Source organism: Aptenodytes patagonicus, chromosome 7 (assembly GCF_965638725.1).
Source record: "Aptenodytes patagonicus chromosome 7, bAptPat1.pri.cur, whole genome shotgun sequence".
Lineage (NCBI taxonomy): Eukaryota > Metazoa > Chordata > Aves > Sphenisciformes > Spheniscidae > Aptenodytes > Aptenodytes patagonicus.
In genome coordinates this window covers 42,826,464-42,840,850 of record NC_134955.1, presented here as the reverse complement: position 1 = coordinate 42,840,850, position 14,387 = coordinate 42,826,464, and the positions used below count along the sequence as shown (strand labels likewise).

The following is a 14,387-nucleotide window of genomic DNA, read 5'->3' as shown; positions in this document are numbered from 1 at the left end:
ATTTATTCTTATATTCTTAATACACAGTTACTTTTGCAACTGTATTGGTCCTGGCACAGTTACCTCCCAATAGCTTGCTATGACAAAATACCGAGATATCAAGTACTGAATTCAACTTTTGGTTATGGAAAGGTAGCTGTCTACTGACTACTTTTTTTTTTTTTTTCTTCTTGAGGAGTTCTGACCACACAGAAAGTCTCTGTTTGGTCACTGCCTAGTATGTATGTATTTGAGTTAATAACCTAATAAGCCATGTAATAATGTAGTGGTATTGTCATACTCCTGAACATTACCTACCAATGACATTCAGTAAATCAAGAAAATAACTACCATGTAAGCTGCCCTTATACTATCATGGAAATGGTCACATATTTAGCATTCTAACGACATAATATTAAATACATAATTAATTGGTCAATGGTTATAAAAAATGGATATTCATATGCAATTTGTACATGGAAAAAGATCCTATCTTCTGTGAAATAGTGCATTTCACACATTACATCTACAAATATATCATCAAACTATTTGACCTTTTAACAATTGGGAAATATCTTACTTAGGAAAGCCTCACATTATTCATCAGGGATATAAAGCCTACTTAGTATTAGAAGTCACTAGGATATGTTTTCCTGGGAATTAAATGTTACATGTGAAATAGTTCCAGTCAATGTCTCCTTTGTTCATGTTTTCCATAAAACCTAGGTGATGATAAAGAATTTTTTATTTTCTTCTTTTAAGTTGTATTTCTAGCTGAGTGACACTCCACCTGTTAAACAGGACACAAGCACTATGGAAATGCTTTATGCAGCTCCATAGTCAAGGTTGATTTTTACCACGATAGCAGGGATTCTACCTTTGGCTTTTAAGAAGAACATGGTGGATTCTCCTCTGAAGCTGCAGCACCCACTAAGAGTCTTTTTCTTCTCTCCCCAAGACTGAGAACATACCCTCCCTATAGCAATGATGGCCAAGGGGCCAATTATTACCAACTGCTAAGCAAGTACCTAATGCCTAATACAATACGACCACCATTTTTCTTAGATGAACCACACATTATTTCCTTCTGTAACCAATGGGAGCTGGTAGATATTTTTTAAGATTGAATAGCTAGTGGAAAGAAGATGTGGTCTTCTACCCCCTGCAACAACAAGAAAGCTTTAAAAGACAATAATTTCTTGGGTTTCTCTGGCGGTAATTCCTTCCACTGGCATCTGTAGGCAACTAAAAATGGGAAAATAACAATACCAATGTCTATGTCAATTCACATATCAGATTATAATCTAAAATGCCTTTAAAATTGACATAAAACTGATCTGGGAACCTCACTACTGAAATCCCATAATCATCACCTCATGCTGGCATTGTGCCACTGTAGATGTAGATCAGATGTAAGATGGACTGCTCAGACAATTTCTTTGTGTAAGTTTATCATTCTTTTAAACATAATATTAACTGAACATTCTGAGTTCAAAATGTTTAGTAATGAGATAATTATAGCAACCTCGGGAATGATTTTACCTTCTGATCACTGATACACATTCTCCACCTTTCACTTGATCTGAAAGTCATAGTCTTCTGACTCCTTTTTCTACCAAGATGACATTTGTCTGACTGATCTTACATGTTTCTAGGTACACTTCTTCCACCTGGAGACCCACCATGCCCGAAAGCTATTTCATCAAAATATGCCTAAGTTGTATTGTCCTACCACATGCAGAAAAAAGCCAACCAAGAGAAAAGAGCTTTCCAACCCAAAGATAAATTCATGGGGCATAGCAGCCTTGGCAAATATGGAGTTATTAAGGGAGGAAAAACATATACATATATATTATTTAAATATAAATTTACTAACTTAAAGACCAAAAAGCACTCACTGGCACTAAATAACACTATGTACTTTTAGAACAATCCTTGAAGGATTTTAGTTCTATTAAAATTTCAGGGGAATATGAGGGAGATGTAATTTGCTTTTTATATAGGTACAGATATAAGGTTTTATGCAATTTAAAGGTGAACTAAAATGCCTTCTTAGCAAAATATATGTAATAAACTGAGATCCCAAACTATTAACCCAATTCATCTGTAGAATTAAGAAATGAAAAAAAAAAAAATCATAGGAGATGCAAAGAAAAACATTTACCAATCAAGACCTCCATTCATGCCCTGAATTTTCTATATTTCTACTGAAAGCTTTGGCATTGCAAACACCAAAACACAGACAGCAATTGTATTACTTCTAGTACTTAAAGTGGGAATGATATTATGCCTCTGAAAGACATAGCACAGAACCCATGGGAGTGCACCATAGCTCTTGGCAGGTAAGTAAAAGCAAATATAGTTTAAATGTTGCTGAAAGTGTGCTTTCCTTTGAGATCCTGGCATTATATTCTTTTAATGATTTCTAATCTCAGAATTTTTTAAAAAATAAATTTCATTTCACTTTCAAAAACAAATTACAGACTACATCTACATTAATCGTAGCAGCATACTAAAATTTCAGGCAATAGCATACATTTTAATAAACATAAAAATTACAATTAACAGAGTACCTACATAAGCATTATGCAATTTATTAATAAAATAAACATTACTTTCATATCAAATTTTTAAAGGTGTTTCAAAAGTTGTTACAATGATAAATTAGTGTAAAGAGCATGACCAAGTTGTCATTCAAAGAGTGATTATTCTGCAATTGCTATAAAGCTTCTAAGTCAGAACTTACATAAAATACTTTTTCACTGAAATTTCCTGATCAAGTTAGTTCAAAACATTTTATAATGGCCGTTTGATTTCATTATATTATTATAGGCACTGAATCCCCTGCATGCAAACAATTTCTTCTGCAGGCCAGGCACACAATGGACCCAGTGGAATCCCTAACTTTCACCGCTCAAACTTACAGTATCTGTGTTTTGGGATACCTCACAGCACCCAAGAATTTTACAGTTTTGGGTGGTGAGACTTGAGAGAGGATGAAAATTTGTAACACTGCCAAATCAAGTTACCCTGCCTTGTTCAGCTTCACCCACAAGTGCAAATGAATGTAAACATTTCCCAAAGTCTGAACAATCTGGATTTTAATGTGCTCTATGACAGCGTTTGGCCTTGTTTTCTAAGAAAACTACATCAGGTATTTAATACACACTCAGAGGAATATACCACCCTCTATATTCTTGCATGTAAAAGAACCCTGTGTTTTAAGGATCTCATTGTGCCCTCCTCCAAAGGAATAAACATTAGCTTAAAAGCATCCTGGATATCGGTGAAAATAAAATTCTATTGTTTTAAACCTCAGACATAGTGAATTAAAAAAAAAACAACAGAGCAATACAGTTCTTGAGACATAGATCAAACTTGTTCGTACACTATATTTCCATACACTTAGATCAAAAGACTTCAAAATCCTCACAAGTGATAGAGTTTAGATCTTGGACATTACAATTTTCCCCTTCCCCTTCAGTAGAAAGAGCAGAGCTACTTTAGGATGACGTCCTAATATGCTTTGCCTCTGGTTTAATGCCTCCTCTGTCCAGAGATAGCTGCGGCTCTCAGAACCAGAAAAGCTGGGACAGCCTCCTGTGGAGCTAGTTAACAACTAATACGTTACAGGCAGGCCCAACAGTGCTAACTTTTATTATGGGGTCCTATCCCCTTCCTATGCACAACTGTGTAAATCTGGGGTGGTAGCAAAGAGAAGAAAAGGAGTCCTGGGAAGGTTTGAACCAATCAAAAAACCAAGTAAATGCAATATCCTTTTTTTCTTCACAGCTGTACAAAGTACCTACACAAGGTTAGGTATCTACAAATTTGGAAGACAGGTTTAGAAAAAAGTAGTACTGTTAACAGTATTCAAGCCATTCAGTCTCTGGGACAATTATTAAGAAATTATTGCTTATGCTACAGGCTTGCACAAAATAAACCTCCTGAGTGGGACGGTGTGGTAATAGCTGGTAGCAACAGTATGGGAGGACAGTAAATGGACAGTCCCTTCCTTCATTAAAAACACACATAGTAATAACAGATCTCCATCACAACAGATCTCCTACTTCTGTGAAGCTGGAAGCATAAACATGGCCCACTCCTTCTCCTTACAAAGAAAAGATACGTGTCATTTCTTCTTCATTGCATGACCTTATGGGAAACAATTTTAGACCAAGTGCGGTATTTCTGTATTGGTCAGGACAACAGTACTGTGGTTAGCAGGATATACACCTGGATTTTCTCTTATATACATGATTTTTCTCTTATTTAGTTACCAAAAAAGTCACTGAAGTTCAAAAGAACAGTCCAAACAGTTTAGAAACCTCTATTTCTCCCACTGCCCGCAACCGTACACTCTCTGGCTCCAGACTATAACACAGGTACAGCCAAATGTATTAAATGACAGCAACAGTTCCTTTTGATGTTCTCGGGCACTTTAACTGAAGAAACAGAAAAACTTACATAGAGGTTATTGGGTTTACAGATTTTAAAAGCTGAATAATAGTCACAACTGACAATATACATGCATTCCCTTTGTTTAAGGTTGATGTCTCACTTCCTATTAAGTCCTTTTATTTGCCTGTTATTTGAAATCTGATGGGTTTAGTCTATATCTCTGATTAGTATGTTCTGCAGACTGCTTCCTATATAAAAGGACATACATTCAGGAACCCGTGCATACCCAAAATGCCTTTCAAGATAACAGCATAAAATTCAGATTTTCAAACTAACAATAGGCCGAACAGATTCAAACCAAAGTCCTTAGAGAAGCAAGAGATCAGTCCACTCATGGTGCTCAGACTCTTTAGCACCATCATCCTGCAGATACCATTGTGTATTTTGAGGAAAAAATCTAAATTGGCTGCCATGGACATTGGAAATGCCCATATAGCAAAAGCACAGTACATAACTTAGCCATTTCAGAGGCTTTAATACCTTTAATAAAATTACTGTTACCACCGCTACCACAAAGACAGCCAGTAGATTAGCCCAAGGCATGTGTATTTAACCTTATTTTCAGTGAGAACAGGCATTTAATACTTCTCTAAACTGACATTTTTCAGAAAATGAGATTTTCCAGGGAGATGAGAATGATTTTTTTTTCAGACATAGCAGACTTGTTACAAACAGACGATCAGTTATCATGAGATATCACGGAAGCATCATTACTTCACCAATACAATTTCTTAAACGTGAAAATACAATCTATTTTCTGTATGAAAGCATTTGCTGTTTACAGCTAAGAAAGTGCTGAGCCATGATGTGGCCAGAAACATTTATACTGGTCACAGGAAAATTCTTATTTCATTTCTCTTTAGATAATAAAACTCTCAAAACTCCCATATCTTAAGAATAATTTGGTTTTGGAATGGAGATGACATCTAAGCTTCCTATGCAGAAGAGAAGTAAATGCTAGTGTGAATCAACTTGTATAATTTGTTTTGAAATATTAGTGATACTTTCTTTATATTTTTAAGACTGTAGCATGTAAAGTCATCACGGTGACTGAGAAGGTTAATATAATGGAACAATTCTGGGCTAAAAAGCACTTTAATATGGCACAAAACTTGCGACTAAATTGAAGTAAAAATTACAGACAGGGATCAATTTATTAGAAAAGAAAACCAAGAAATTTTGATTCCTGGAAATGATCATTTAGCATATCCAAACAACACGTTGTACTACAATGACTCCATGCAATCCTAGCTGCTTGTACTTTCCACAGAACAATATTTGCTATTCTAGTTGCAACTAAACAGAACATATTTTTGCCTAAAAAAAACAACAAACAAATAACCCTGATGTGAACAACTAATTATTTTCAAGGAGACCATCCTCCTCCATTCTTTCCATGAGTGACAAACAATTCCTCCTTGTGCTATCTGGAAAAACAAGAAACCACCGGCTGCCATCTTTTCTAAGAATATCTTATATCCAGAGTTACAATGAGAATAAAGTGAAACATTGAGAGCAGCCCTGCCGAGAAGGACTTGGGGGTACTGGTGGGTGAAAAGCTGGACATGAGCCAGCAATGTGCGCTCGCAGCCCAGAAGGCCAATCGTATCCTGGGCTGCATCCAAAGCAGCGTGGCCAGCAGGTCGAGGGAGGTGATTCTGCCCCTCTACTCTGCTCTGGTGAGACCCCACCTGGAGTACTGTGTCCAGCTCTGGAGCCCTCAGCATAAGAAAGACACGGACCTGTTGGAGTGGGTCCAGAAGAGGGTCACAAAAATGATCAGGGGGATGGAACACCTCTCCTATGAAGAAAGGCTGAGAGAGTTGGGGTTGTTGAGCCTAGAGAAGAGAGGGCTTCGGGAAGACCTTATTGCAGCCTATCAGTACTTAATGGGGGCTTATGAAAAAGATGGGGACAAACATTTAGCAGGGCCTGTAGCGACAGGACAAGGGGTAAAGGTTTTAAACTAAAGGGGGGTAGATTTAGACTAGATATAAGGAAGAAATTGTTTATGCTGGGGGTGGTGAAACCCTGGCACAGGTTGCCCAGAGAGGTGGTGGATGCCCCATCCCTGGAAACATTCCAGGTCAGGTTGGACGGGGCTCTGAGCAACCTGATCTAGTTGAAGATGTCCCTGCCCATGGCAGGGGTGTTGGACTAGATGACCTTTAAAGGTCCCTTCCAACCCAAACTATTCTATGATTCTATGATTTGCAATCCTCCAAATTGCAAACTTAAATGTAGGCAGGTTACAGCCATGGTCTTACTCAAAAGGGCAAAAGGCAACAGCCACTTTGAAAGAAAGTACATCACCATGGGAACCTCTGACCATTCTTTAGCTGGTTTTGAAGAAAAAATGCAGTCTATCATTTCTCTCTCTCTCCCCGCCCCCTCCTCCCTCCCCCCCCCCCCCCGCCTATGTTCCCTGTACTCAAGGTTTCAGAATTTTAATCTTACAGAAATTCTGAAGAGTAAGATTGTTAGGACAAAAATGCCTGACTACTAGTTCCAAATTTCTAAGACGACCTTTCCTTAATTAATTTTATCTCCACTGAAAAGTATTGTTTGTCAACATCTACTAATAATGCAAGAAGGATTTAAAAATTTCCATCAAATAAGTCTAAAATAAGATATTTTTCATTTGTAGGTTTCCATTTAAAAGTCTTGTATTATCTAGTCTAAATATGACGCTAGACACAGAAATGGCTTTGGCCAAAAGACCTAAGAGCACACCACAGTAAGGTGCACAACTAGGAGTTGTGCAGCAACAAGAAAACAGAGTACTGTGTTAACAACAAAGGGAAAAGTTAAGACTACAGAATTAAAAGTCCTAGGCCTCGGCAAATATATATAGTGCCTTTTGTCTAAACTTTTTCCTCAGTGGTTCTTCACATTTCCTCATTTGCTAGCTTACTTCTTTACTGTGCTAAAACAATGTATCTGTTTGGGTCAGGGATAAAGAGCAGTAAAATGTCTATTTTAGCAAACTAAAATGGTCAAGAGCAACATGGTGGATTCTTATTTGTTGAGCTGGTAAGAAAGTCTGTTTGGTTTCACAAGCACAGCAGTACCATCTAGACATTAGCTCATAAGCTGCCTTCAGGATACCGTTTTTGATGAGAACTGATTTGCATACCACCAACTCTATGCTTAGAGTCTGCTAGTAGCTGATTTTGATCAGGGTGCCAATGGGCAAGAATCAGCATAACAGAAAAGAAGAGCTACAAAAGATAAAGCGAATCAGAAACCATTTTCAGAAGTTCCTTTTTGGTAAGGTCAATGAAGCTATCTTTTCATTAGGAAGTGATTTGAGCCTAATCGTTCACAAAATTCAAAACCTGCCTCACTTTTTTCTCTAGTAGGGCTGACTGAGGCCTTTGTGGCAAACTAGATTTCTGCTGAAAAACACCTGTTTTATGAAAACATATTAGTGTTTTCAACATCTGCTGGCTTGGGTGGCTGCCTGCAGGGGTGCCAGAAGTTCAAGTAGTGGCAGGTCCATGTCAGCCCTCTCATATGAATGGGAAACACACAGCTCCCAAATCAGTTTCACCGACGTTACTCAGTTGTGAAGATCCGTAAAACTGAAAGAATAATTTCAGTCACTATTCCAGGGGTCTCTGAGAGCATTTTCATTGATAGCTTTGTGCTTTGGTGTTATCTAAAATGAAGCATATAGCAACTCCTGTTCTGCAGAAAATCAGGGAACTGAATTTTAAAATTTACAAGAAAACCATCCTCCAAGCTGAAGATTGTCTTTTTGGCACACATTCCAGATGTAGACTACCTTTCAGTTTGTAGAAAAGATTCATATTCTTTACCAAACCATATGGTTACTCATCATGGCAAAATCTATGGAGTTTAAGTTGTAACTGTGATTTAAGAATGAAATTCCAATTTGTCCTACAGTTAATAATTATAATTGTGGTGTATTTGGGTACCAGAGCTGTGCCTGTGTGCACACACAGTGCACTTAGTCATGAATTCCCTGGGTGGCTCAGGAGCTCCCCAGCCAGTCTCTGCACAGATGAGATAATGGGCTAATTGAGAACAACGGACCAAGTTGAGGAGAGGCTGCCTTCCACCTTCACAACAAAGTGCTTCACCAATTATTTCAGGAGCTGTCCAGGTGGGACCTTCAGATGGTCACAGAGATGCCTGCAGGCGGCTCTTGCTGGGTCAAGAGCAATACACAGACACTACTCGTATGCTTCAAAGTGGGTTAACATCCTGGGTGGACAACCTTGCCAGACCAGGTATAAGAATTAACTAGAACAATAGTTTGGGGAGTTCCACCAATTTAAGCTGAAGATGTCATGCAGGGACGCTTGTAATGGAGATTTGCTTTGCCATCCTGTTCAAGAGATTTGACGTTATACAAATATTCTAATAAGTTAGTGTTGTAGGTTTCTTGTGGTGGGTTTTTTTAATAAACACACTCTCTGTAAGTGTCTGTGCCACACCATTTCTTGAAATGTCAAAGATGTAGAAAAGTGAGGCTGAGTGAGGAGAGGCTTTAAAATTCAATCCTTTATCAACAATTTACATTGGGACCCTAAAACGACAGTCAAGAACTGTACATGCTGAAAAATTTGGAGGATGTTCATAACCTTGTCCTTGTCTCCTGTGCAAGACTTTTCCCATCCAATAATGAGAAAGGGAACAAGTACATTTTTCTGTTTTCCTGCTCCCATATTTTCTTTTCTTAGATTTTGACAACAGAGATTTAATTCATGAATGCAAAATATTCTCTCTTTATGGCACTAATTTTTTTATTGCAACAAACATATTTCCAAGAAAACAGTATCACAGGTGGTGAAATTGATAATTTATGCCAAAGGCTAAGACCTTGCCTCTGCTAATAAAAATAAAAATACTAATCTACACCGAGTTTTCGCTCCTCCTACGACCAGAAATCTGCACCAGTGAGGAATCATATTTATGAGGTTTGCTAGCACAGGTGCAATACATAGAAAAGAACCAACACATTTGCTTTGTTTTCCAGGTTAGTTTGCTACCAGTGTCTGTACTATGAGCCCATAAGTCTGGAACCTAAACCTTCAAAGTACTAAGCCCCCTTTACTTCAACAAATCTTAGGTGAGTCTGACAGCATGTATAACCTGACTGGCAAAAGAAGAAAATGAGCAGTATAAGTACCCTCACAAAGGCCTTGATCACCATTGTCTTACAATGCTCAATCAAGGGAAATTTTAACATTGAGCTTAATGTGAATTGAAGTTCATATACTTCTGTTTAAACACAGATTAGGATTTCTGACAGACAAATGCCACTGAAAAGCTGACAATCTAATTAATACAAATAGCTATCTTCCCCGCTATAAAAATGCTCTGTATTTTAATAGTTCAATTCTGCTGTGTAGAAATGAATATGATAGCATATGTTTTCTGAAATCCAACAAGAAAAGTCACAGTTACTTTTTTTCAGGTTGTGCAATGATTTTTTCACTGGCTATATATGCCATAAAAATCATTATACTATCATCAAATTGAAACTGAACTGTTCTTTAGACATTTTACTTCTTCACAGAAGTAAAGGAAAAAACCACCTTGTTTCATAACGTAGTCATCCTGAAACATACAAAGATTTTCTTACCCCAAAGATATGCAGATACATAGAGTACAGCTGGGAGCCTAAGTACTTAAAGGGAAAGTGAAATTGTACAGGTGCCCACATACTCATTTATTCTGACTACCTCTAGCAACGAAGGAGAGGAGTTGCCTCTGGCCTACTACTCCACATTCCAGTCTGATGATTTTGGCCTCACCTCCCACAGAACCACAAGGCAAAGTTGGAAGTCATTTGCCTGCAAAAGAGCTACTGTGCTCCTCCCCATGGAAGGGGAAAAAGAAACTGAGTGTGACAGAGACTCAGCCTGGTGATTGCCCTGTTCATGAAATACGTTTCTTTTTATCCAGTCAAGAGTGAAAATTGCACTTCTACTCACAAAAATTCATCTCTCCAAAAGTTTCATGTTGCAGAGTAAGAAGAAAACAAAATGAAATGACCAATGCCTTTTCTGAGGTCTGATCTCACGATGTGCTCTGTGTTTTCAGGGCACCTGTAAACATAATGGGAATCATGGGACCGAGTGTGTGCAGTACAAGGCAAAAATCCAAACTCTGCCACAAAATCCAAAATCTGCAATGTAAGGCGAAAATGCAGTGTCTTCGTACTACATTTGATAGACTACCACAACGGGCACTTAATCTAGTGGCTGCCTGTAGGCACAATGACAACAGAAATGTTTAAGAACAAAAGACACAAAAGAGTTTTCTGTATAGCTGATATTCTGAAGACAGTTTTCAGTTCGGTTCTAATTGTATATGTGGTTAATGTATACTTAATTAATTTAATAATGGTCACTCCAGTATTAAGGTAGGGATTAGGATGACATTTTTTCCTGTAATGCATCACGTGACTTCCTGGGACTGTCAAATAATTTTTCACCAACAGATTATCAGAGACTGGAAACGAGACTGAGCTTTGGGGGTTGGTGCTCTGATGTGGGTTCAGCTAATGCACTATTTTATCCAGCTGGGATGTCTAGCTCATCGGCTCAGAGTAGTGCTATCACTGGGTTTTCTTCCAATTCATACTGGCAAGAACCTAAGATTTTGGCAGAGGGAGAGGGAATTTCTTATCTTAATTTTCCATTCTTCTTTTTTTTTTTAGTTTTTACCAGACAGAGTAGTTTACCTATTAAGATACCTACCCATTGAACAGCATACATTGATATCTATTCTCTACCTACAGTGTAAAATTTTGCTTTTGAGAACTTAATACCTGGTTTCATTCAGGTCTTTGTTTCACCTCCTCATAACCAGAAACAGCTCTTGGAAGACTTCAGTGAAAGTCTCATAAGGTTTATCAGATATTTCTCAATCTATAATTCTAGCCTGTAATATATTCAGAAGATTATTCATCCAAGTGTTTTCTACTTCCACCCAATGTTTTAGCTTTTTGCGCAAGAACAAGGTTAGTGACAGTTGTATTAATTACACGACAGAAATGCACATCAAGTAAAATGACTGAAATAATTATTTCAAATATTTTATTTAAATGATTCTGTACCATGCTAAAACTGTGGGAGAGAGAATAAGAGTTCCTTACTAGTAAGAGCTTTGTTGTTACAGTGTAGTAAAAATCCTAGAATGATCAGCAGAAAAAAACATTATCCTTTCTCCTTTTGCTATTGCCATTTTCTTTCAGTTTTGGAGATAATTTCTGAATTGCGATGTAATTCTGGCTTTTAATTTAATTTTTAAAAAGCTATGAGTACATATTTCAAATACAGAAAATAATTTGTTGGTATTTTCATTAAAATAAACTGCAATGCTGCAAATCTTACATTAAAATATAGATGCACACTAGTAATTAAAAAATAATAATCAAATAAAAAGCACAGCGGAACACTTCAATTACTGATAGTAATCGTAGTATAATCTTGTCCTACCAAGTGTGTCTCCAGGTACAGTTTAAGGCTGTCTGTCTCTGCTTTAGGAGGAGTCCAATTCTCTGTTGTTTCCATGGCTTCATTTAACCAGTGAATGAATTCATCCAGCTTGCTTACAAACCCCTTACCAGGTAAGAAAAAAGAAAGAACAAGAAAAGCATATTTGTTAGTAAATGGCAATCTGAAAAATGTATGCTCAACTTTTTTTTAAGCCAGGAGAGTACTGTACGGTAAAATTTTGCCTTTTACAAGCATGCAAAGAAAAAAACAATTCGCAAGAGGTCTTCTAGTAAATGAGGAGCAGAACAGTGTTTCGGGGGGTAATCTAAGGTGTTATTTTGGGGCAGGACAATGTGAGATCCATATGACTGTGATGAAATGGAGAAAACAGCAAAGTTTTAGAAGATATTAGGAGGATATATAAAAGGCTGCATATAGATTACAATGAAAATTGAGCCGAAGACCTTTCACTGGGCAGACTGCGTGTAGCATGAGAACTGTTGGTTGAAGAAAGTGCTGAACAAAGCTGCATGAACAAGGTATACATCAGTAGGCTGAGGGAAGAAACTACTTGTCAGAACTTGGGTCTTCTGATTCCTGTTTTGGTTCATAGGATGAGACTCAGAGAGAAGAAATCAAACAGTAGGTGAGGCAGAATATATAGCAGTTAATATAAATATTGCTGATTGCATATGAGCCACACAGATGGTGCTCCCGAGAAGACAGGAGCTCCTGCTTCTCAGGAGCACTATTTATTTCAAGATTAGTACCAATTATATTGCCTGATTAAAAATAGTGCCCCTGAATTTACATGATTGGATGATACTATAGGCACATACTGAGTACAGATAATTTTACTGAAGTCTTACCCACCAGAAAGCAAGAGAGTAAATGGAATAAACTGACCATGATGTTTATAAGCACCCTGAAAATTAACTCTGAAGAGGAATGTCCATCTATTACAAGCATCATAAAACTAGATTAAGTTAGGTCTAATACTGGTTATGCTATTAGTTATTAGCTATGAATTTTGCAGCATGGTGAGGATTTTAATTTCCAGTTGGATAACAACTCAGTATACACAGTATCTCACTCTCACCACTTTATTTATGGAATGATTTCTGGTAATTATTAGTCCATTCAGATAGCTAAAAGCAAGCTAAGCATAAAACTTTTAAAGATTCCTGATTGACTCAGGAGCCCAAATCCCCTTCTCCGAAGCGGCACATGAAATTGGAATGCTAAATGAGACAGAAACAGGAGTTTGAGCAGTTGGTGTGCAGCCGCGTTACGCAAAGAAGTGCAATGGTAATAACCCAGACCAAGCAGAGCCACACTTCCTTCAAAATTCATGGTAGCAGAATCATTTTGGCCCAATGCCGTGCCAAGAAGCAGGGTCCAATAATCAACTCCTGGCTTCCAGCTGAAGTGGCAGTGCTTCTGAACCAAAACTAGCCTCTGGCAGGATGCTCCAGTGCATACTGTGGGCATGACAGCACTCACTGAGGCATTCTGAAGACTTTGTTTTAATTATTATTATTTTTTAAGTGAACCCTACGAGTCCTCAGGATGAGAAGGAGGCTATTGCCGTCTCTATTCATGGAATCCACTGTATCTCAAAGCATTATAAGTAAGAAAACTGCTATTCTGTGGGTTTTGTTGTAGGCTGTTTATCAGGACATTACAGAAAGGGGGAAGGAAGACAGGAAAAACAGTCCAGTGGATATGGTGACTGAGACAACGTGCCTCCACTCTGGGACAAGTAATGAAGGTAGCTGCATCTCCTCTCTCCCACAGCAGGCCATGCCACGAGGACTATGTTCCCCACGTCAAGCCATAGGACAGAGTGGGGGCAAGATGTTCCCCTGTCTCCATTGCTTGCTTGCTTTCAGCTCGTAGTGGAGCATAAGAGATGCCAGACTGGCAGAGTGGGAGATGTGAGCCGAGGGGAAGAGGAGCAGGAGGAGTAAAGTCCTTCTAGTCCCTCCAATAAATCTCTGCCTGCATTTTAGCAATGTGCTGTCCTTGAGAGACAAGGTGATATGGTAAGCACAAAAAAATGAAGAAAGGCTCTCTCTTGTATATGCGTCATGTATTTTACGGAGACAGACACGTATAACATCTGCCTGCAGTACTCGATGTCTGTATGCCTTCAGAAAGGGTGCTCAGAAACACCGCAGGCTTGCACCAGTATAAAAAGCAACTACTAGCAACCAAGTTACTTCTGCCTTCTCACAAAACGTGCCCGTGTTTTAATGTCTGCTACTTCACGTTGGTGCTTAGAAACTCCCAAGCAGCAGGCTCCAGCAGCCTGGCGTGTATCCCCTCGCCGCACAGAGGAGGTGGGCTGCGGGCCCCAGCGGGCCTCAGTGGGGCGCAGGGAACGCCTGGGGGCTAGTTTGGGGGCCTGGAAAAAAAAAATATAGATACAGCCTCCTACAGAACCACGATGAGCCCAGCTGCCTGAGAAAA

The 14,387-nt window shown here is 38.4% G+C and overlaps 1 protein-coding gene across 4 annotated transcripts in view; it reads right to left on the bottom strand.

Moving 5' to 3' along the window:
* AKAP6 (A-kinase anchoring protein 6) overlaps nt 1-14,387 on the bottom strand; it is a 293,258-nt gene that overhangs the window by 150,085 nt on the left and 128,786 nt on the right. For all 4 annotated transcript variants that reach the window (XM_076345005.1, XM_076345008.1, XM_076345007.1 and 1 more), the window contains exon 5: nt 11,916-12,038. In XM_076345005.1, coding sequence (XP_076201120.1) covers nt 11,916-12,038 — 123 coding nt within the window. The remainder of the gene's footprint in view (nt 1-11,915; nt 12,039-14,387) is intronic.